General features: G+C 41.9%; 1 protein-coding gene across 1 annotated transcript; it reads right to left on the bottom strand.

Moving 5' to 3' along the window:
- Positions 1-481: 481 nt before the first annotated feature.
- Positions 482-21,887, bottom strand: kdm2ab (lysine (K)-specific demethylase 2Ab; the record flags this gene model as incomplete). Its single annotated transcript, XM_080745566.1, has 23 exons — positions 21,693-21,887; positions 20,088-20,128; positions 16,414-16,552; positions 16,156-16,234; positions 15,842-15,888; positions 15,408-15,586; positions 15,184-15,290; positions 14,984-15,077; positions 13,778-13,931; positions 12,822-12,937; positions 11,541-11,667; positions 10,772-11,040; positions 10,001-10,078; positions 9,184-9,450; positions 8,027-8,158; positions 7,828-7,914; positions 7,101-7,301; positions 6,572-6,601; positions 4,705-5,819; positions 2,757-2,920; positions 2,366-2,512; positions 1,587-1,802; positions 482-663 (listed from the first exon to the last, which is right to left on the bottom strand). Exons 2-23 carry the CDS (start codon positions 20,121-20,123, stop codon positions 482-484), a joined length of 3,966 nt encoding a protein of 1,321 aa, XP_080601692.1. The 5' UTR covers positions 20,124-20,128; positions 21,693-21,887.
- Positions 21,888-23,815: the final 1,928 nt, after the last annotated feature.

Genomic DNA, 23,815 nt, shown 5'->3' with positions numbered 1-23,815 from the left:
AACACCCACAAAACTGTGAAAAGTGATGACTCATCACTAAACCATCGTTTTGTGAGGCCATTTCTAGCCCAAGGAAAGTTTTTTGTGCAAAACAAATGCTCGCAATGGATTCAGAATCATGACAAACCCCTAGTTAGACCTCTCACATCCTACTTAAAGCAGATTTTCTGGGCATTTTCCTCCTTTATAGAAAGTCGATGGGAGCCCAACTTGATATGGATAATTCTATGGGTAATTTTCAAAATAAAGTTTGGTACCCAAAGCTAAAATCCATCGTTAGGTCCTAAAGAAGCCTAAAAAAAAGTTCAGCGCTTTTATCCGCTTCGTTTCGATAATTTTGTTAAGCCAACCCACTATAAGAAGAAGTCTTAAGAAGTCTTTGTCCTCCTGTGTCACACACAGAGACCGGGCCCGTCATGGCTTCCCCCACACCTCCAGCACGTGGAGTGTCAGTGTGGGGGGGGGGGGGGGGGGGGGGGCTCTAGGATATCCTCTGGATGAGCATTTCTTCTGATAGGCAGTAGAGAGTGTTGACGGACAGCTCGGAGATGAAGGCCTCGCAGGCCTTGCGGGAGACGCCCTTGCATTCGTGGAGGTCGAGCAGAGAGATGCAGGCGAGGCGGCTGAGGTACCTCAGACAGTTGTCCGTCAACTTATTGCAGCCTGGGAAAGGAGGATGGTGGAATCGTAAATACCAAGAAATAGTCAATTCTAGTGCTATTACAAATGGCTTTAAAAGGGGTCTAAGGGATGTGTGTTAACCCACTCAAACCGGGAAAGCGTCCATGTAAAATTTATTCAGGTTTTTTTTCCGTCATGTCCAATTTCACTTGTTTATCTTGTATAGTTTCTCTCTCCTGAATATGTATTTTCTGTTTACTAAAGATAGATGGGGAGACCCCCATTACTGAATTAACACTATACAGTTGTGCTCGAAATTATTCAACACCCTCTGACAAATTTGTTCATTAGTGTAACCACTCTTCCTTTGACTTAGAACATGTCAACTATGCGCAAAACTGTACCGTTGGAACATTCAGTGTCCTTGCAATTGTTTTATATCCTTTTTCTTTCTTTTTTTTTTTTTTACAAAGCAATAATCTCTTCTCTGAACTTTTCTGACCATTCCTTATACTTAGCCATGTTTGTAACTGCTCTAATCACAGTCAACAAGTCAACAAACTTCTAGTCAAGCCCTTGATTAGTCGATTGCAGTTGATTTAGATGTTTTCAGGTGTAATTAAGAGTTGAATAACTGAAAGTGAAAGTGGCATTGAAAGTGGCATTTAGCATTGAATTTGGAAAAAACTACTTTTGAGCTATTTGCATTGTTCTTGTATGATGTGTTTATTTCATTCAGTTGTCAGTTTGTGAATTTAGCTAATAAACCAGATTTGCAGAGAGGGGGGGGGGGGGGTTGAATAATTTTGAGCACAACCATACATTATTGATTTATTGGAATATAGAGATATAAATAATATAACACTTATTTGCTATCACTTTATTGCCCTTTATTGCACTGTTAATCTCTAAATTAGATGTGCATGTTTGGGATTGTAACCATATCTCATACACCCATCTCTCACCTGCCAGGTGGAGCTCAGTGAGTGTGTTGCGGGTGGACGAGCCCACAGCAGTAAGCAGGTTAATGGACTGGTCGGTCAGGCTGGTGCAGTGGGAAAGGTCCAGTCGGGTCAGAAGGGGCATGTGGCGGATCACCAGGCGCAGGGTGGAGTCGCCGATGTCTGGACCCGCCAGCCGGAAACATTGCATGTTCCGCAGGCGGCTACGGTTGTCACAGCCTGCATGGTGCACAATGAAGATGTACAAATGTGGGTCAGTTAAGGGTGAGGGGGAAATTAAAAAGAAAAATCGCACCGGTGCGAAGTGAGTGATGCAAACACGACACACATCATGATGCATCTCTCCTTGTATGGGCTGTTTAGTCCGTAATTCTGTAAAAATAATCGCAATTATTTTGTCATAATTGTCATAATCGCGAATGTTGAAAAATGTTCATACATTTTGAAACATTTTCAGAAATCATGGAAATAGCAGATCTACAAGCTCACAACGCGTCACATCGCGTCGCGTTGTGAGCTTGTAGATCGGCTATTTCCACTATCAATGTTCTTTTTAAAGTATAAAGTTGTCAAATATGTCAGTAATTTCTTTGTATATTTAGGTTATATGTCATATCTGCCATGTGCAACTTCAAAGCCTACAAGCCAAACAGAAATGTAATTATCAACGACAAAAACACAATTAAATCGTTAATAGCGAAAAATTATTTGAGTGACAATTAATCGTCATGTAAAATGTCATGATCGTGACAGCCCTACTCTGGGGGCTACAATGGACTCACCTGGTGGGGTGAGCAAATCCCTGATCTGAGCGTCTTTGACCCCGTCAGCCCACCGCAAGTCCAACGAACGGAGGAGAGGACAACTGTGAGAACTGAGAGCTGAAATAGATGTCCAGGGACACCCCGACAGCACCAGATCCTTTAGACCTGAAAACAACAAAAGGATTCAGTTCAGTCTTTACACAATTGTGTGTTAAAGGGTACTAGGCAGTAGGTTTGGATTAGGGTGTCTGCAAATAACAGTACTTTTAAGATGTTTTTAACAAAATCAATAACCAAAAACAATGCTTAGACATTTTGTCCGGGACCTTCCAGGACCCTTGATCAATTCCAAAACTTTTCCAGTACTGGAAAAATATTTTTCTTATGACCGTGGGAATCCTGTCCATACCTGACATACGTCCGATAAGCCAGCTGAGCTGTTTTTTGGAGATGTTTGTCCAAGACAGATCCAACGAGACTGGCTGTCGTTTGATGACACCTGTCAGGGCCTGGGGAGTGATGGTGCGCATGACGCTCAGGTCCATCCGTGCCCACAGCCGCTTGTCTAAGCACCTGAAGACAAACACCCAAATAAGAATTAATAATAAGTATTTATCAGCACCCATTTATAGAGAAGCACGTCTCTGTGCATTATAGTTAGGAAAGGTTAGCCGAATCTTTGACCAATCTGGGAACTAAATGCTTACCAATAGCTTTCTTCACAAATGTGTACATAAAAGGTGTCTACTGTCACCTCTGAATTTGGTCCAACTCAACTGCCTTGGGAAACTTCAGTCCCATTGACTTTATTATGGAAAAGAATACAAAAAATACATCTGCTTTAAGTAGCTTTTCTTTCTTTCTGCAGAACAAATGCTTGCAATGCATGCTAGATAAAGCAGATTTATTTTTTGACACCAACTTTGATTGCCTCTCACAAAGTTTCCCCAAGGGAGTTTGGTTGGAACAAATTCAGAGGTGACAGTAGACACCTTTATGAACACATTTTGTGAAGAAAGCTATCGGTGAGCATTTGTTCAGAGATTGATCAATGATTCGGCTAACTTTCCCTAACTATTAACTGAAGCTACATAAGTACATAAGACACCAAGCAACCCTAAGCACATACCACTTTAGATCCAAACAGAGTAGTGGGCATAGGTAGACAACCTAACAGAAGCTATTCACTACTGAGGTACAAAAATAATAAGTGCCGGGTGCTGTCATTCAGGGGAAAAGTGCTGGGGTTATATTCCACCACAGTGCCTACGGCTTGGCCGGGCACTCCAACAAACAAACAATTCCGGGTTGGAATTGTGTTATTTGTTGCTGCATTCAGGGTTCCCACACTTTACCAATTAATTTCCAAAACTTTTCCAGAATATTTAACCCAATTTCCAGGACTATATAACAATAATTCAGCTCAATAACAAGTCGCTTACTCCTATGCGCAATGCCCAAAGACAGGTAGTATATGACAGTGGTTCTCAACCTTTTCAGGCTGTGACCCCCAAAATAATTATATTTTAACTGGGGACCCCCCACCCTGAAGAGCACTATGAGTTGACAAATTTTGTATAACACGTTTCTATTGTGAAAATAGCAGATCTACACGCGTTGCGAGGCGTTGTGAGCATGTAGATCGGCTATTTTCACAATTTCTGCCTCTAATAATTGACAATTTGGCCCATGTTTAATTTGTCATTTCAGAGGTATTAACAAAATCAATAACCAAAGACAATGCATAACTATTTCTTCCAGGACCTTCCAGGAGCCAACTTTTCCAGTACTGGAAAATATTTTTCTAATTTCAAAACATTTCCAGGAATTTCATGACCGTGGGAACCCTGTGCATTAGTGACATCTACAGGTGGGTCAGGGCTCAGTAAGGAGAGATGGCATGTTCCTGGCTGCCCACGGATTAAGCCGGATTAAGCCTTCTCGTTGACACTCCTCACCATCAGGTGACAAGTTTGAGATATCTGTATATGGTTGACTACCCCTCCACGGGCAAACTGTGGGGGTTAGCCGTTAAAAACAATAACGAATATATCGCCGTTGTCGGGTGGAAACCTTGTACTGTATGTCCAAAACCATTTGTTTTGTATTTATCATTTTTGAAATGATCTAAACTAGTGAAAACAGCCAATCTACAAGCACACAACGCCTCGCGTTGTGTGCTTGTAGATCAGCTGTTTTCACTACTTTTGTGCGACGGCCTTGTGTGGTGAAGCAGTGCTTCACTTTGCGAAGAAATGTACAAATTTGAAACTTGGAGATACAAGGTTTCTGCCCGACAGTGACGATATACTTTATCGATTTACAGTTCAACGACTCTGAATGTCTCTCCATCTTACCATTTGTACCAGTTCTTGCAGACAGCCATGCAGACACAGAGATCTGCTCGACTCAGATAACGGAAGACAGACACCCACACCTCCCTTTCACAGCCGGGTTCACTCCCTCCGTTCTCCCTGTCGGCCTCACTCCCACCTTTCTGCAGGGCCGACAAAGGAACGCGAAGAGGGGGGTAAATCTGAGTAGAGGAAGAAGAGGGGGCGCCATTGTTCAGTCTCTCCGGCTTGCCTCTTTTAGGAACCGTCTTTTCGTGAATGGAGGTGCGAGAGCGAGGGTACGCCGGTCTGCTGCGGGTGTGGGGCGGAGTGTGCCTGACGGGGTGTGAGGGATGTGGATCCGGGGGATGCGGGGCATGGCTTCTGATGGGCCTGCGGGCAAGTGGCATAGTCTGAATGTGCCTGGCAGCAGCAGCCACGCACTGGGGGGCGATGGCCGCCTCGAGTTTGGGAACGATGGCCGTAGGGTCCCGCTTGGCCTTGGATAGTCTCTGGAGCGTCACTTTCAGGTACGTCCCTTTCTCCGTGCCGTCCTTAGCTCCCGCCTGCCCTCCCGGATCCATCTCCTCCTCGTCCTCCTCTGCTCCGTTTTGGTTGGCTTCCTCGCTGTCGTCCTCTTCTCCCCTTTCTTTGGCTGCTCGTCCTCCTCCTCCTCTCCTCGCCTGTGGCCGGTTCTCTTTATCGACGCCCCTCACTCCGTTCTCTCTCCTCTCCTCCTCCTCGCTGCTGCTGCTGCTACTGCTGCTGCTACTACTACTGCTGCTGCTGCTGCTGCTGCTGCTGCTGGTGCTGTTGTCGTCGTCCTCCGTCTCTCGGCGGCTCCTCCCCCCTCGTGTCCCTCTCCCTGACCCTCCCCCACGGAGTCTCACTCCTCTTCCCCTGCCTCTTCGAGACTCTCCTCCGCGGGGCTCCAGATGAAGCAGGCTGGGGGAGGAGGGCTGCTGCTGCTGCTGGGTGGAAGACGACGCACCTCCGGCAGAGCCGCGACACAGGGACCCGTTCCCCAACGTGACCCCTCCTCGGCCCTTGCCTCGAGACAGTCTGCCGGTAGGGGAGCGCAGCCGGGACAGCATCTTGGAGCCCAGTGGCCGAGGGGATCGGTCTAGACCCGCCTGCTTCTGTTGTGATAAGAAAAGGGAAATGAAATGTGAATGACATGGGAGATCTTAAACATGCACCTTTTGCACTGGGGCCCGTCTCAAAAACGTGTCTTAACATGATACGTACAGCTGCAGCTAATGCAATAAATAACATTATATTTAGGTGTACCAGTGAGTAAGCATGTGTCAGCGCTTTCTCTTTGGCACAACTAAATCAAAAAGACTCATTAAATGAGCCTTTACCCTGCTATGACATGTCTGAGAAAAGGGCCCATTAAATGTTGGAGAAGTGCAGCAATATACACAGTTGTGATAAAGGTGCTGGCCCCAACTCAGCCAGATAATGTATATGAGAGAGACCATCTCGACGGTTATTATGATTTGTGCAAAACATTTTCAAGAATGAATTAAGTGTTCTTCAAAAGAGTGTATATATACATATTAAGGAAGCAAAAAGAATCAACAGGACTAAATAGCTTTTTACTAAGGGAAGAGTTTTGAATGATAATGCACCTAAAACGGCACAAATGGATATATCAACATCTGGTACAATCTGTACCCGTTTTATTTCATATTGATAAATCATGTAATTTTCTTTTAAATCATGTTATTTTATATATTTACTAAGCTTTTAGCTGATGCTTAATGAGACAGTCAACTTTAACACATGCGTAAGCATTTCTAATATTATGTTAAACACATTTATAGAAGCTTTAAGTCACAGCAAATTTGTGTTCCATGATCTTTGGAGACATATGGGGATTGCTTACCACCAAGAGTTTACTGCGCTCCAGTTTTATCTGTAACAAAAACAAAAGGGGGCGATAGTATGATGAGCAAGACATTCATACGAACTTGTATAGTTAAAGCATAATCACTTTTAAGCAATGAATAAATATTAGGGCTGCGACTAACGATTATTTTCATAATTGATTCGTCGGTCGATTATCTTAACGATTAATCGGATTATTACACTTATTTAGCTATTACCTTATACATTAGATTTGGGAATATTTTAGACAAGTTTTAACTAACAAAAGATTAATAATTTAAAAATATGATCATTTAAGATGAATAATTGATGAATGAATAATTTGTTCAGCTGCCGATTAGGTTTCTAATAAAAAACAAAAAATAAATACCCTTTTCTGACTGCATACTGATTAAAGAATAGCTACACATTTGTCAGGCTAAAGGGTAACAGTACTCTTGTCAAATACCGGTAGGTCATTTAAAAATAAATAACGATCAGTTTTCGATTAAAAACTCATGATCAAGCGCCATCGCTCCCCTCCTCACCCTCTTCCTCCTAAACTGGTCCTCCAGAGCGCTGGCTCTCTTGCGGTTCTGTTGGTGCTGCAGTAACAGTCTCTGGGAGGGCGGGGGCACCAGGTTTCTGGACGAGCCTCGGCCGCGCCTGCCTCTGCCCACGCCGATGCCCTCCCGATGGGCACGCTTGGGCGGCCGCGAGGTCCTCATGGTGCCCTCGTCGCTGGAAGACTGGACCAGAAGACAGACACACACAGAAAGAAAGAAAACAAGGTCACGGGCAGAGTCAAAGCCAAGCTTGAGAATTGTTCAAGACGGGTTAACCCAGTGGTTCTCAACCTTTTCAAGCCGCAACCCCCAAAATAATAATATTTTAACTGGGGACCCCCACCCTACAAGCACTAAGAGTTGAGGCATTGCATTTTGTGTAACAGTTCTATTGTGAAAATGGCCGATCTACACGCCTTGTGCACGTTGTGAGCATGTAGATCGGCTATTTTCACAATTTCTGTCTCTAATATTTGACAATTTGACCAATATTTTAGAGGTACTAAAGGGTGCTTAAATTGTCACTTTAGAAATGTGCAGATACCCTCTATACACTTAAACTTTGTTTACTGTTGAGTGAGAAAACAATGTTGCACATAAAGTTAATCATCTGGGGACCCCCCAAAATAATTTGGTTGAGAACCACTAGGTTAAGCAAGAAAGAAATCACGGAAAGTCACTAGAGTGTAAAAAAAAAAGCATAGTGTACCTCTGAGGCAGATCCTTTAACCTGGACACATTTGGGACATTCCCAGCAACTGGGCAAAGCTTTGTTTATCTTCCCCTCACCAGACACCTGTTACAAACAGTTATAAAACAGATACATTTAAACAGCTGTGGCAGACACAACACAACAGCACCCAGTACCTTAGACTGCAATACCATTCATACGTCAGAGAAACACTAACCTTGACACAGTCAGGATGGGTGATCTGGGCACAGCTGGAACACTCCATGAGTGTGTGAGTAGAGGGATCATCAGACTCCTCAGGTTCACCATGACCGCATATGGCACAACGCGCTGTGTTGGGCAATGCGGGCTGGGGGGGGGGGGGAGAAATGTCAGTACAATAACAGTGAACATTGCAACCTCATTTCTCAGCTTAGCTGGCTAGCTGGAACGTTCAGTAGTTATGCTTTAAAGACCAGCAGAAATGGCTTTACACGACCATATCTTTCCGTATTTCTAATTGAAAAGGGCCTGGTGCTTCCTCAGCCAATCATTCTGTTCCATACCCTCAGACTATGGGATTCAAACTCCTGTACGTCGCGTCGTGCACGGGAGAGTATTTTTTGCAGGTCATTCAGTCTGAGTGTATCAAAGGGTGCGTTCAGAAATGCGCACCGGGTGCGTTAGATAATCACCCGCGTCACGGTTACTGAGGTTAGGTTTAGGCATAGTTTTACTGAGGTTAAGGTTAGGTTTAGGGGTTAGGGATAGGCATAGTTTTACTGAGGTTACTGCACTCACTACACTGAGCACACACATATAGCATATCACACATAGCATATCATCGTTGTCGGGTGGAAACCTTGTATGTCCAAAACCATTCGTTTTGTATTTATCATCTATGATAAACAGCCGATCTACAAGCATACAACGCCTCGCGATGCTATTTTCATTAGTTTTGTGCGAAAGTCTTGTATGATGAAGCAGGGCCTTGCTTTACCAAAAGACGCACACATTTGAAACTTTGAGATACGAGGTTTCTGCCCGACAGTGATTATGTTGCGAGGAAAACATTGAGATAATAGCCATTTTGGATATAACTGACTGAAAATAACTTTGTACTTCAAGTTTAAATTGATACTAAATATTTTTTCAAGTGTCCAAATATATTCCAAATATTATCAAATTATCTCGCGGCACCCCTTGACAGCCGTCGCGGCACCCCAGGGTGCCCCGTCACCCACTTTGAAAACCCCTGCTCTAAAGGTGTAGTGTAAGAGTAATTTCCCCTGACCTGCTATCGTTAGCCAACGTTATTCTGCTAAAGATGGTGCAACAGAAGGTTAAGACTACACACACACACACACACACTAGATATTAGGCAAGACAACTCACAGCCAGACACTGTCTCATGACACAGCTCTTCTTCATGCGACCCGGCCCACCAAACTTCCTCATGTCGATGCAGTACTGGCAGTGGCCGCACTCCTTTCTGCGGCAGGCGGCACAGATCTTGCACCTCACCCGCCTTCGCCTCAGTGCGGAGATGGAGGAGGACACTTTCACCAGTTTCCGCGGGTGCAGGGGCTTGTGGAGGGACGTCCCAAGCCGAGGACGGTAGAGGACCTGTGGAGGCGGCGTGGGAGGCGTGTACCAAGATGGCTGTGGCCGAGGGAGAGGGGTGGGATAAAGAATTTCAACTCAAGTCAAATACACAAACCAAAATAAGGTCACCGGTAGAGCCGTCACGATTATGACATTTTACATGACGTTGAATTTTCTCTCAAATAATTGCGATTAAACGATTTAATTGTGTTTTTGTCGTTGACAATTACATTTCTGTTTGGCTTTTAGTCTTTGAAGTTGCACATGGCAGATATGACACAACCTAAAAACACAAACAAATTATTGACATATTTGACAACTTCATACTTAAAAAAAGAACATTTCCACTATTTTTTTACTTATATGAACATTTTTCAACATGGAAACGATTATGACGATTATGAAAAACAATCGTGATTATGTCAAATAATTGCGATTAGACAATAATGTAATAATTGTGACAGCCCTATTCACCGGAGTAATACTCAACAGATACAAAGTGAACCTCATAAAGATAATAAACTGCCAATGGTAAAGCTGTGAGTCTACCTAACATTCTGTTGCCGAGTGGCTGATTTTGATGTTTGAACGTGATGATTAAACTCACCCTTTTGGGCCATTTGACAATGGGCTCTCCAGTGTAGGACAGCTTAGGGTCATCGTCAGAGTGCTCTATCAGAACGGTCTGAACAGGACAGGAGATGAAGAGAAGAGGAAAGAGGAGAGGCATACATCGGTAACATGGCACATTAGTCAGAAGGTATTAGTCAACAGGTAGTCTCGCGTAGCCAGACAACTAATTCCACAATCTCCGAATGCTATCCACAGGTTTCCTATGTCCCATGAGCCTTTGCGTGAAAGTAAAGGTGGGCATCACTTCCTGTCCTCTTAGCGGCTATATGATCGGTTGTTGTGCTGCTGTAGCACCTGAATCACTGCATTGTGATTACCTGTACTTGATGCTTTGTTAACCCACTTGGTGCCAAACCCGAGTTTTCCGAGTTTGCCAAAAGAAAAAAAAATCCCTACTTCCGGTTTCAGCATGATCGCGATCGTGAAATGCATGTTTGACTCCCAGAACAGCCCATGGCAGCTCCCATGGCAGCCATGTTTGTTTACATTTGAAGAAAACAATATATCCTATATCTTTTGAAAGCCTGAACGGATTTCCAAGCGGATTTTTTTGTTTGAAAGCTGTGAATAGCAGATCTACATGCTCACAACGGCTCGCAACGCGAGACGTTGTGAGCATTTAGATCTGCTATTTTCACAATAGAAAGTATATATATATATATTTTTAAACTTCGACTTTCTCTGGTGGGAGTCGACTTTAATGAAGTCGACTTGTCGACTTTTTCGTTAATGTCGTAATACATACCCGCATGTCCAGGAGCAGGGCTGAGGCGTTTTCGATCCCAGCTGGAAGACATTTCTTGCTGGATGGCAGTTCCTCCAGCTTCCCCAGTAGGTTCCACAGACCCTCCAGCTCTAAGGGGGTCAGCTCATGGCCAGGTTTGAGGCCATAGTCTGACTTAGCCTCGTACTCCTCTTCTTTCTCTTTTTCCTCACTGTCAGAGTCACTCCGTGTGCCATTGGGAGGGTCGTCCCCGTTGTCACCGTTGGTGTGAAAATCTGCACGGGTCAGGCCTGTGAGAGAGGTGGCCAGGACAGATAGAATTTAAGTTTGTGTCAGTGAGTGATTAGGGCTGTCACACTTATTACATAATCGTCTAATCGCAATTATTTGACATAATCGTCATAATCGTTTCCATGTTGAAAAGTTTTCAGATATATTTTTGTAAGTAAAAAATGGTGGAAATAGCAGTTCTACAAGCTCACAACGCGTTGCATCACGCACGCGTTGTGAGCTTGCAGATAGTCTATTTCCACTATCAATGTTCTTTTTTTAAGTATAAAGTTGTCAAATATGTCAGTAATTTCTTTGTATATTTAGGTTATGTGTCATATCTGCCATGTGCAACTTCGAAGCCTAAAAGCCAAACAGAAATGTAATGGTCAACGAGTGACAATTAATCGTCATGTAAAACATTGTAATTGTGACAGCCCTCAGAGTGATACAAAAAAGATGGTAAAGTTTGTGGGTGTTCAAGACAGATTGTGCATATATTAAATGAGGAAGTCCTTACCTATGCCTAGAGAATATTTCTGAAACTCGGGGGTCAGGTGAGAGATGTTGGTCAGACAGTAGTGGTATCTCTCCAGGACGTACCAGCACATCTCATAGTAGAAAGGGTAACGGAACTTAGCTGGCACCTACACAGAGAGAAGAACGGGTAATCACAGATTCAGACTTTAACATAAGATTTCAAAGGTATTGATGAATGGATACGTTAAATATCTTATCAATTCTTGCACAAATAAATAACTTGATATAAATGTCCTGCACGCACATATTTTTTGTCTTTAACTGCTGGCATACACTGACTTATTTAGTCCCCTCAGGAATCCGCGATCACGGAATTTATCGCGGAATTGGCAACCACCCGCTGATTTCTCGGCCATTCGCGGACTTTTCTGACGTCCGCGGAATAACTGTCGCGAGTGGCGGCAGAGCGGCGGTTGTACTGACGCTGGATGGTCCAGTCCCACCCACATTCCTGACAGAAACTGTGTCCTGAACTATAGTTCCTCTATGCCTCTATGGTCCTGGCAATAACAATGCTAATGCAGAAGAGAATAAATAAATATTACACGCATACTAGGTAGTAGGTAGGCTATCCTCTAAAATGTGGTTACTATGGGCATGGTTTGGATGACAATATAGTCTTTGCAACAGAAAGTAATTATTAAAAACAATAACAATTTAAAAAAAGAATAAATTAAATATTAGATTTTTATTCTCAAAAATGATTATTGGAATATTCTATTATACTAACCACTAAATACAATTAATTGTAGCTATATCATGAAGGGTTTTACTTGCTAGCTTAGTTGATAACTGGTCATTTTAGGGTGTTTTTTCATGTCTGCGGAATCAAGAATTGTTCTCCGCAGAATTCTGCAGAATCAGGATTGTTCTCCGCGGAATCAAGACTTTTTCTCCGCGGATTCCTGGGGGGACTACTTATTGCAGCACTGTGGCACACGTAAGCCACACTGCTAGTGCTCAGGAGAATACTGTACATTTTATTTTGACCCGGTTTATCGATTCTTCAAAATTGCGTAACACCCAAAATCGGGTGGGTGGGTGGGTGAGTGAGTGAGTGAGTGAGTGAGTGAGTGAGTGAGTGAGTGAGTGAGTGAGTGAGTGAGTGAGTGAGTGAGTGAGTGAGTGAGTGAGTGAGTGAGTGTGTGTGTGTGTGTGTGTGTGTGTGTGTGTGTGTGTGTGTGAGTGAGTGAGTGTGTGTGTGTGTGTGTGTGTGTGTGTGTGTGTGTGTGTACGCTAGTGTGTCTGTGGTGCTGCTTACCCGTGTGCGGTCCTCAATGCTGTAGATGTTAAGCTGCATAGGGATGTTAAAGCTGTGAAGGAAATTCCCCCCGAAGACCAGGGTGTCCTGTGGGGTGTAAACTGCATGGATCCAGCCTACAACACAGATACGGTGGTGTGGGGGTGAATAGATAGAGAGACAATGTTCATATGGTGGTAGGGAAAGAAATACTAATCCACCATTTTAACATTAGTCATAAATGTACAAGTACGCACTGTAGCAATTAAGGAGATTGGCCACTAAGCACTAAAGTTTTCCTGATGCATTTTTTAAATCTGTCATTAGATTAAAAAAAAATGTTTCAATGCACAGCTCATAAATTAATAAATCACTGATTCAATCAATCCAATTATTTCAAATGAAAAGTGAAGTAAATGGATATGTTAAATATCTTATCAATTCTTGCATGCATAAATAACTTTATGCATGCCACACAGATTACAATGACTACAAAAAAACTGCTTAGAAAGAAAACATTCAATAAAACAAACAAACAGCAAACTAGCCTCCCAAAGATACTTGTACAGTATACTTCAGGTTGAACAAGCAACTAATAGGGGATAGGCAAGGCAATAAGCTACACAATACCTAAAATGTCCTCACAGATGCTAGAATGTCTTTAGTGTAATACAAAACCTGCCTGTTTTGTCCATGGGGAGAAAGAGAGGCTATTAAACAATTCAAACCTAATGGACTCTTAGAGTCTTAACATACTTCATAGTTGTTGGGAAATTACACATATTTGGCATTTTATCCAACACCTAGCCTACTTAGGATTTGGATGTGCAACTATTCCCTGTGTTCCAAGTTAAGTTATAATCACAGCCTTCAATAACATGAGATTCATGAAAAACTAGAACATTTTAAGCTGTGCCTAAAGTATGTATGTGGGCGTATAAGCTGTGCCTAAAGTATGTATGTGGGCGTATGCTTACCTGATGGGATCATGAAGGTGAACCCCTGCTTGAGCACTATCCTCTGGCAGTCATAGCACTTGTCCCCAAGGAAGATGTCTCCCTGTTTCCCTGACAAAACCCAGTTCTCATACATCTCCAGGTTCTGGGGGCTGGGAGGAATCAGCCAAAACACCTGCAGAGGTCAGGGGTTAAAACATCACATACTGTATACATACACAACCAGGGTTTGCAAAGCAAAAAAAAAAAGCAGTCCATATTCTTTTTGAATAAATATATTTTTTGATTTACCAGACTGTAAACCACAAACTAGTCATTTTTAATCTTTTAAATTGTTAATGCACCCCCCCCCCCCCCCCCTCCACTTTCCATAAGTATTATGTCTTATAATTCCTAATATATATATGAGTTAAGTAAAACAATCTAATTCAACAAAATGAGGGGGGAGTGCATTAAGAATTTAAAAGATTAAAAACGTAGACTCTTAAGGCCCATTCCCACTGGGCCAGATAACAGATATCTGGAGATATTTCTCCAGATATTTTTCCATTCAAAGTGGATGGTAGATACAGATAAAAAAAATATCTACCACAGATATTTGCCACAGATACTTTTATCTGTGGCAAATATTTTTTTTATCTGTGTCTACCATCCACTTTGAATGGAAAAATATCTGGAGAAATATCTCCAGATATCTGTTATCTGGCCCAGTGGGAATTGGCCTTTAGACTGTTTTTCATCACAAAAAAAGGTCTTAAGTCCATATTTTAAAATTTGGAATATCGATATTTTGTAAACCACAAACTATACGTTTTTAATCTGTTACATTCATAATGCTTAATTTAACTTAAATATGGACTTATGCCTCATTCACACTACAGATATATAGTTGAACGTTTAGCTTGGTAATTCAATGTAATCTCAATGGAAACCAGCTTTAAAGCTTTCAAAGCTTTGTTCTGAGCATCAACTGCATCTTTAAAGCTGGTTTCCATTGAGAATACATTGAATTACCAAGCAAAACATTCAACTATATATCTGTAGTGTGAATGAGGCATTAGACTGTTATTCGTCTCAGGTACTCAATTGTTAAACCAACCTTGACTGTAAAGTATAAAACCACAATGGCCAAGTCAACCCCCACATTCACTTCACCAGTGACCTTGCAGAGACTAAAAACAACGTAGTCAAAAGTACCGTCCAAGTAGAAACAGGACCTTAACTGACCTTTTCTCCCCGCAGGATGTGGTACCAAACGGATGTACCCCCAAAATCAATGTGGAAATCTGTGAAGCAGCCCTGCACACTCATCAGACAGTACCTGTGTAACAGGGAGAGCCATAGAGAAAGAGATGGACAATGCTGTGGAGGACTGGGTTTGATCAAATGCTGAGCCAAACAAACAATTATGATTTTGCTCTGCTTACTTCTGCACTTTAGGGTAATGCATATCTATGATGGCATTGGTTGAGTCTCGCTGTCTCTCCTTGAGGTGACGAGGCCACATGTTGTCCACCCAGTCGATGAGGTCCACCTAGATGATTTAGTTAGTAGATTGAAGTGATAAAATTCAGTACCAGGTTCTCAGATCCTCTACTTGCATATTCATAGAATCATACCAATGTCTGCATGTGAATGTGCATGCTCTCACCGAAGCAGGCCGCTTGACGAGGTTCTCCAGCTTGGTGTGGCTGAACTCCAGACTAATAACGTTATACAGTTTCTCGCGCTCTGAGGGCGGTGTCTCAAAGTAACGGCGCCACTGAGCCATTGACATCTCGATGCCCTTCTGGGTGTTCACATCCATCACGTCCACGATACGCCGACTACCTGTTGGACAACACAATACAGATCAGCTATTGAACGGGGAAGCAGGAACCGGTCAATGACCCAAACCATATTTTTAAGACTTGCATATGTTTGATATAGCCGCATTTTAAATGTATGTGCTTGCCCAATGCAGCATACATGTTGCAATGTATGCCCAATGTGGCTATGAAAATAAAAGGATAAATACATTGTGTGAAATTAATCATTTAAAAGATGACCTTTCATTTCGTTTAGAGACTATCAGGAGCAACTTACCAACAAACAACTTGACGTCACTCACACTGAAATCTGGGTCTGGCATTCTGAAAGAGACAGATGACAGATCTTTACCATTTCTTCTCCAGAGTAACAGATTAGATTATTGCAAGTTACATGGTTTCAACACACACACACACACACCACACCACACCACACACCACACACCACACACACACACACACACACACACACACACACACACACACACACACACACACACACACAATCTCTCTCTCAAGCAGACACACAATAATCATTGTGTTCCCTAAGAACCATTACTGAATGGACATGGACAATATGATGCAACTTACTCTATGCCAAGGCCATCTGCCTTCTCGAAGACAAGGGGGTCCCTGAGACCTTCCCTCTGAATGTACTCAAACGTGAAATCTAGAAACAAGACAAAGATAGAAGATACAGCTATTCGTGGTCATTAAAATAAGCAACATGTTTTGGGATACATAACATCAAATTCACGTTTATGTATAAACAGTGCAAATGCTCTCTTTGGTGTACAGAGGTGCTTTATTAAAACTATAAATAAATGTATTTTAATTCATAGTTCTAACCTTTGCCGTCCATGCGTTTGACCATCTCAGAGTTGAATCTGTCACAACACAGCTTTTCCTCCAGGTCAAACATCCGCTTCCCTTCAATTTCATCATCTGAGATTCCATCGTCCTGGTAACGCCGCCGTGTGCCCGTGCGCTAGCAACATAAAACATTTGTATGTTATGTCAGAACTGGGCGATATGACTGTGTCATTGGCAAAAGAGAGATGGGACAGAACCACAGTATCGGAATACAATGTGAAAAATAAAGTATGAATGTTTGTGGTCCCAAAACTCTAAGGCCTGATTTACATTGCAGCCAAATCCAGCCTGAATCTGATCTGTGTCACATCCAGATTGGAATCTGATTGGTTTAAATGGTCACATGGTCATATGAAACCAATCAGATTCCAATCTGGAAGTGACAAATCTGATTCAGGCCACCCTGTTCACAATATGCCTTCCGGTTGGTTCTAGCGGAAGTGGCGGACGTTACGTCATGCGTTGCAGTCTTCCGGTGAAATTCTCACGGCGGAAGTTGAACACTTTCTGCCTTATATTGTCACCAGGCTTTTCTCTTCGCAGATGAGTAAGCCTGGCTACACGAGGCTAGATTCAGGCTGGATTTGGCTGCAGTGTAAATCAGGCCCTCAAGCGAATTAGTAAAGGACCCCCTTGCCCAATTTCCAATGCTTTTTTCAGTAAGGTTTTCAATTTAGACAGAACCACAGATCTGTAGTCAACATAGGCTAACGAGAATTTCACGTTTGTTCTATGACATACTGTAAATTACAGCCTTAATGGCAACCATTATTGTTGAAGCAGACGAATATTGTTCAAACGAATATTAATTGCGTGTGTGGTCACAAAATCTGTTGCAAAACCTGTTAATAGTGTAAGCCTTTTTTTGGCTTATTTTCTTAATTCAAACAAAACCCAATGCATACATTCCATTGAAAATCTGCAGTGAGAACCCATTGCAGCAGTAACTTCCTTCCCAGCCGTTCCCTAGAGCAGTGTTTCTCAACCTTTTTTCTGCATGGCACACTTTTCATGTCCCAAGAATCCATGGGCACACCAACATAATACGCCGGGGGTGTAAATGTCGTCACTGTCGGGAAGAAACCTTGTATCTCCAAGTTTCAAATTTGTATGTTTCTTCGCAAAGTAAAGCCCTTTATCATACAAGGCCGTCGCACAACAGTAGTGAAAACAGCAGATCTACAAGCACACAACGCCTCGCACCGCGAGGCGTTGTGTGTTTGTAGATCGGCTGTTTCCAGTAGTTTAAATCGTTTTTAAAATGATAAATACAATACTGGCTTTCAAGCAGTTTCAAGGGGCACACTTGACCCTTCTCAGGGGCACACCAAAGGTCCCCAGGCACAGTGGTTGAGAAACACTACTCTAGAGAGACATCATCCCTGAAACACTCTATTAGTCAGAGATTGTGTAAGCATCTGAGTCTTCTCGGCCAATCAACAATGTGCCACGTTGGATTATTTCACAATAATAGACTAATCTGAACCACGTCAGACAATCAGTCAAACAGCAATGTTGAAAACATCATCGCCACTCCTTGTGCTTAGGTCTCATTTAAGTTATATCATTGGCTCCCATACTTTTTAGCTCGAGATGCAAAAGAGATTTTTTTCACTACTTCTTAGACAAGGCCAGGGGTCTTCAACGTTTTCAGGCCAAGGACTCCTTAGCTCTGAGAGAGATGAAGCAGTACTACATATCGAATAAAATTGTGTTTAAGATTAAAAATGTACATGGATTATTTCTTATACACCGTTAGACTTGACAGCACTATCATCTGTGTAGGTTGGATTAATGTGTATTTTCATAAATGCAACCACTTGAACTGTCAATACCTACTAGTGTGCTCGTCTTTTCCCTCTACACCAAACCTCTGTGCCAAAAAAATAGCTGATCTACAAGCTCACAAGCTCACAACGACTCGCAGCGCGAGGCGTTGTGAGCTTGTAGATCTGCTATTTTTTTGGCTAATGTTCCACTAAGAATAGTGATGCTAGGGTTCAAGTGATCAAACATGATCACACAAAGATTTGGCGGACCCCCTGTAGTAACTCTGAGGACCCCCTAGGGGTCCCGGACCCCCTGTCGAAGACCTCTGTCTTAAGACATTTGTTTTCTAATTTATGGAATTTCTTTTAATGAAATTACTTAGGAAAATCATTGGGGAATGTTTTTTTTTCTTTTTTTTTTTTATGATTTTGAAATAAATGAATAATTAGTTAATTAATTAAGCGACCCAATGCTTGGGAACCAGTGTGTGTGTGTGTGTGTGTGTGTGTGTGTGTGTGTGTGTGTGTGTGTACACCAATATGTATGTTACATACAAGCAGAAGCAGCTCAATGAACTTGTGATAAGAATTAACCGTGAACTCCAGATAAACAGATACATTACAGCTGTCAAATGGAGAACTGTACAAACCAATATACCCAGGAAAAAAAAACACTCAAGTGATTGTATTTTTTTGTTGTGCACTGACCACAGATGTTTGTTTGATATATGTAACCAAAAAAAAATATCTTCATGCCCGAATAATTGAGTTCTAGTTTGAAGTCCCTGGCCTGAATAGCTTTTGCCTTCGCTCACGAGACTTGAAATAAATAAAAATGTTAAAAAGACATTTTTCTGCAAATCAAATCAGAAACAATTTGACTTGAGAACTGGAATTCATGATTATTGTGCTGCTGACAATGATCAGTCAACCAGCTACTCTCAACACTCGACGACAGTTCATGTGGAAGCCAAACAATAAAGCATTACAAAACCTGGGGTTAATCTTCCACACACACAGCACCCCCTCTCTCTCTACCCCTCATTCACCCACCCTATGTATGCAACGGCTTGGCTAGACAGATGGATAAAGTGCAACGCCCCCACCCTCAAATCTCCCTGCCCCCATCGCTTCCACTCAACCGGCTAATACTTAGGCTTGGATGCCCATTATGCATGAATTATTACAGATCTGCCAAACATACAGCAATATGCAGTTATACTGAACAAGCATTTACACTTAATTAAATACATTTTTAACATAAATGTAAAACAAATATATACTGCGTTATATAAAACAATAATAAATGATTGGGTACACTTAGGCTATACGGTATTAATAAGCAACGGTGCACTACATACAAATCTATACATATTATCGCACACAAATTTGGGCGTTTCTTTTTAACTTCCAAATGTATACATTATAAAAAAATGTATAAATCACTGTAGTAAAAGAGGGATCGACATCTCTATTTTCTGTAAAAGACAACAATGGATAGAGAGAAAGGTAACGTAAGGTCAGCGCAATGCATAGTGAGGTCTGAGAGTGAACTTGAACTTGATCTGACACTGCAGCTGGTGGACAGGTTCATTAGTTCAACGATTCAATTAAAGTGTGTGTGTGTGTGTGTGTGTGTGTGTGTGTGTGTGTGTGTGTGTGTGTGTGTGTGTGTGTGTGTGTGTGTGTGTGTGTGTGTGTCTGTCTCTGTGTGTGTTTCATCTGAAGCAGTCCAAGACAGCGTCCCACTACGTGTATGTGGCGCTTTGTCTTAATCCTTGACCCACAACTCCAACACACATCGCACAACAATGACATTTTGTAAACACAGTGGTCACAGTGCAGTGCTACTACTGCTGGGCTGACAGTTAGTTAACTCACCAGGCGTTTGCTGTAACGAGTATGCGGATCATCCATGGTCACTAAAAAGGAAAACCAGAGTTCCAAGGGTTAGCTATAGGAACATTATTATTATTATTAAAAATACACAGGTTTCTGGATAGTATACCAAGTAGACAGCCACTGACAGGCTAGGTGGGACGGCTAGCGAGCTGGCTAACGTTGTCTTTAGCCGGGTAAGCTAGCGCTAGTAGAGGCACATTAACAACACAGACAGCGATAAACGCCATAAATTGGTACATAACACATCACAAACTGACACACATTAACGTACCGTTTAAACTGTGAAGAGGTTAACATTCACAGCCGTTAGCAGCAACAACGTAACTAAGAAAGAAGCTAACATAACACTAGCAAGAGGCGTTCCAATTAAAGGGCTAGCGTATACTTCGTCGCGCTACCGTGTAGCTCGACAAAAAATGACGCAATTTTCGGCTACCAACGTCGCGTCGACACTTTTTTGTGTGAGACGACACTTTTTTTTGTGTGACGACGACGACACGGCCGTGTGACGAAATACTAGCTCTCGTCCGTTAGCAGTAGACTGGATGCTAACGTTAGCATGAAGCTAACGGAGGTGGGACGTTCGCGAACGAATCGAGTCTTTTGAACGGCTCTCTGAAATGAACCATGATGAGATCCCGGTTCGCAGTATAGGGAGGAGCCGTTCCTTTTTAAATGAACAGTTTGTGGGGGAAAAAGTACTCACATTCTTTACCTTAAATTAAAATTATCAATACTGCAACGTGGAAATATACTCTGCCACAAGTAAGTTCGGAATTAAATGTACTTCAGTAAAGTACAACAGTATTGGTATCAAAATATACTGGTACTTAAAGTAGGCTACCAATAGTAGAAAGTATTCTTTTGATTGAAGGCTTTATTAGAAGTTTGCATAGGAAAATGTACAGATTCATGACGGTACAGTTCACTGGTACAAGGTCTACTAAAAGGAGATCCATGAAAAGACTAAGCTTATTTCAACAGGAAACCATTTAAGTATCTCATATAACATTGAATGACAGACAAATAGAACACAGTACTATGCAGTAGACATGTAAAGAAAAAAAGAAAGAAAAAGAAAACAGTAGGTCTATACAATCAGTAAGTACAGTATATACAATATATACAAGGAAGGGGCAGGTAACAGTAAGTCTAAACAATCAGTATGTACAGTATATACAAGGAAGGGGCAGGGAGGGTAGGGTTGGGCTAGGTTTTTACCAGTTGTGAACGGCTGCTGCCTGTAAGTGGTTTTTTAGGGCAATTTTAATTCATTCGTTTTCCAATGAATACATGTAGAAAAATCTTTTGAAAATAGCAGATCAGATCGGCTATTTTCAAATGGCGGAGAAATATCCTATGGTCAAAATGTATAGACAAGTGGTTGAAGTGATTTGTAATCATAATCAAAATCTACAAAAAAAATCTACCGTTCCTTTGAAAGGAACGGATCTCCTTTGAAAGGAACGGATCCCAGATATACGGCTCACTTCAAAGAGCCATAAATCCCATATCTCTAGAAGCTAGCTGGCGTTCCATAAGCGACGGTAGGCAGTTGTTTGGGACTGTTCTTCATCCCTTTACCTCAGTTGTGATGATGATCAGGTGCTCGGGGGTCCGCTGGTTGGTGGTCAGTGATGGCGTCTCTGGATCCCAACTAAAGCTCTGCTGTATGGGCTTTCAACGGAGTTCCTCTCCATGATCCGAAGCGGCCTGTATGGTCGCTGTTATTGTCGTTGTTATTGTTGTGCGATAAAGTTCCAAGACGATCACAGCTACCGAGCCGCCATTTTCAGCTTAGACACAAAACACACTCACACACAAACCCTGAAGGCACACACGAATAATCCGCCCCCTGTTTACAACCACTGACCAATCATAGACGCACATATTAGCATAGCGCGTCTTTGATTGGATACATTCGGAGGGGGAGGGAGGGAGGGAGGGGGGTGGGGTTTGAGGGGATAACCCTGGTGTCCCGATTTTGGTCAAGAAACCATATGGGTATGAAACCTTTGATTCTGTGGAAAAGGAAACATTTAAAATTGTTAAATGTAGTGTAGCCTATCATAAATATTCAACATATATATGTTTTTCTTTCACAGAATCATATATTTTATGGCCATGATGATTCACCAGGATCCTGAATGGCTTGATTCAAGCTTTAAAATACTTTATATCAATATTTTTTGTAGAATTTTATGGGAATAATAATGGACGATTTTTTTGTGTAGCATCAGTAAACCACGCCCTCTGCTATGCCCTATTTATTAGCCCCTTTTCGACTGCAGCCTTAGCACCACACCACACCACACCACACCACACCACACCACATAAACATTTCTACATTTTCCATTACACAAAAGTACCCCTATCGGTAAGAAACAAATTGACCCTTTTAACTGTGATATAATATAATACAATATAAATCTGCATTACAACTATCCTAAATTATAATACACTATAATGGATTATAACTGTGATTATAATACATAGCCTACACTATAAAGTATTAATGTATTACTATGATAATGATACACTATAATAGATATTTATAATATTATAATAGTAGTGGTTATAACACAATAGAACTATATCCTGGTGGTCTAAATGAAAAGTCAGTGAGTGATCAGACATTATGAAGTGTTTGGCTCTGTTTGGCCTAGCTCAGACATACTCTAGATTGGATACTTTTTAGTACCACTTTCACACCACTCTACCCAGGTCCTTGTAGTGGAAAACCTGGCACAAGTGGGCGGTGTTGTGTGGTGTGGAGTGGTGTGGTGTTGGGCCAGTGGAAAAGGGGCTAACGTAGTTTATTGTAGTTGCAGCGCGGCACCGTCATACGACGAAGTATAAAAGAGGGCTTAAAGCGGATAAGAAAGAGATGCACTTGATTTGACTACATGTCTACTGCTAGCTGGACTTTCTTCTTTATTTGTGTACAAATTCCCGGGCCTGCTAATCCGAGAAGCGCAAGGTGCATCAAAACGAACGTATAGCGTCTTTAAAGCGCATCCATATCCCATTGGCTGGAGCCTGGAGGGATATTTATGGCAAATGTAAATATTTGATAGTCATTAAATACATTCTCAAACATTCTTTTAATTGCATCCATGGTTTAAAAACGATCTGTAGAGTAGAATATAGACCTATCTGCATATAATGTAGGCACGCAGGCACAATACCTTTTATTTGCAATAGATTTGATAGACATCACATTTAATGCAAACAAAAAGTAGTCTACTGGAGGGTGAAGCCACCGCCTGTGTTTATTTAGCATGACATATGCTAAAATAAATGTTATATAGGCTATATTATGGACACATTATAGCTCTACTTGTAGCCTAAGAGCATTACACAGCATTACAGTGGGCATGCACCGCTTCATATTTCAATGTCTTAGAATAGGGCTTTAGTCATGACATTTATTATTTAAAAAATGGTAAAGATAATTACATAGGCCTACATGTAGGCCTACACATTTTTTAAATAAATCTTTATTCAAACGTCATGACATACAATTAATACAATGCACACAAATTGATTTTATTACGTCACATGTAGGCTAATTAATAATACTGTTGCCACATAAGTTTAACCACTGAATGAGTGACAACCTGTACAGAAAATAACCATTTCAGCACCACCACGAACATACAGACAGGCAGATCACACACAAATATATTGCATACAGTCACACACAA

This window comes from Nannobrachium achirus (assembly GCF_963921795.1).
Source record: "Nannobrachium achirus genome assembly, chromosome: 17".
Lineage (NCBI taxonomy): Eukaryota > Metazoa > Chordata > Actinopteri > Myctophiformes > Myctophidae > Nannobrachium > Nannobrachium achirus.
The sequence above is the reverse complement of the archived record's forward strand: the minus strand, read 5'-3'. Positions and strand labels throughout refer to the sequence as shown.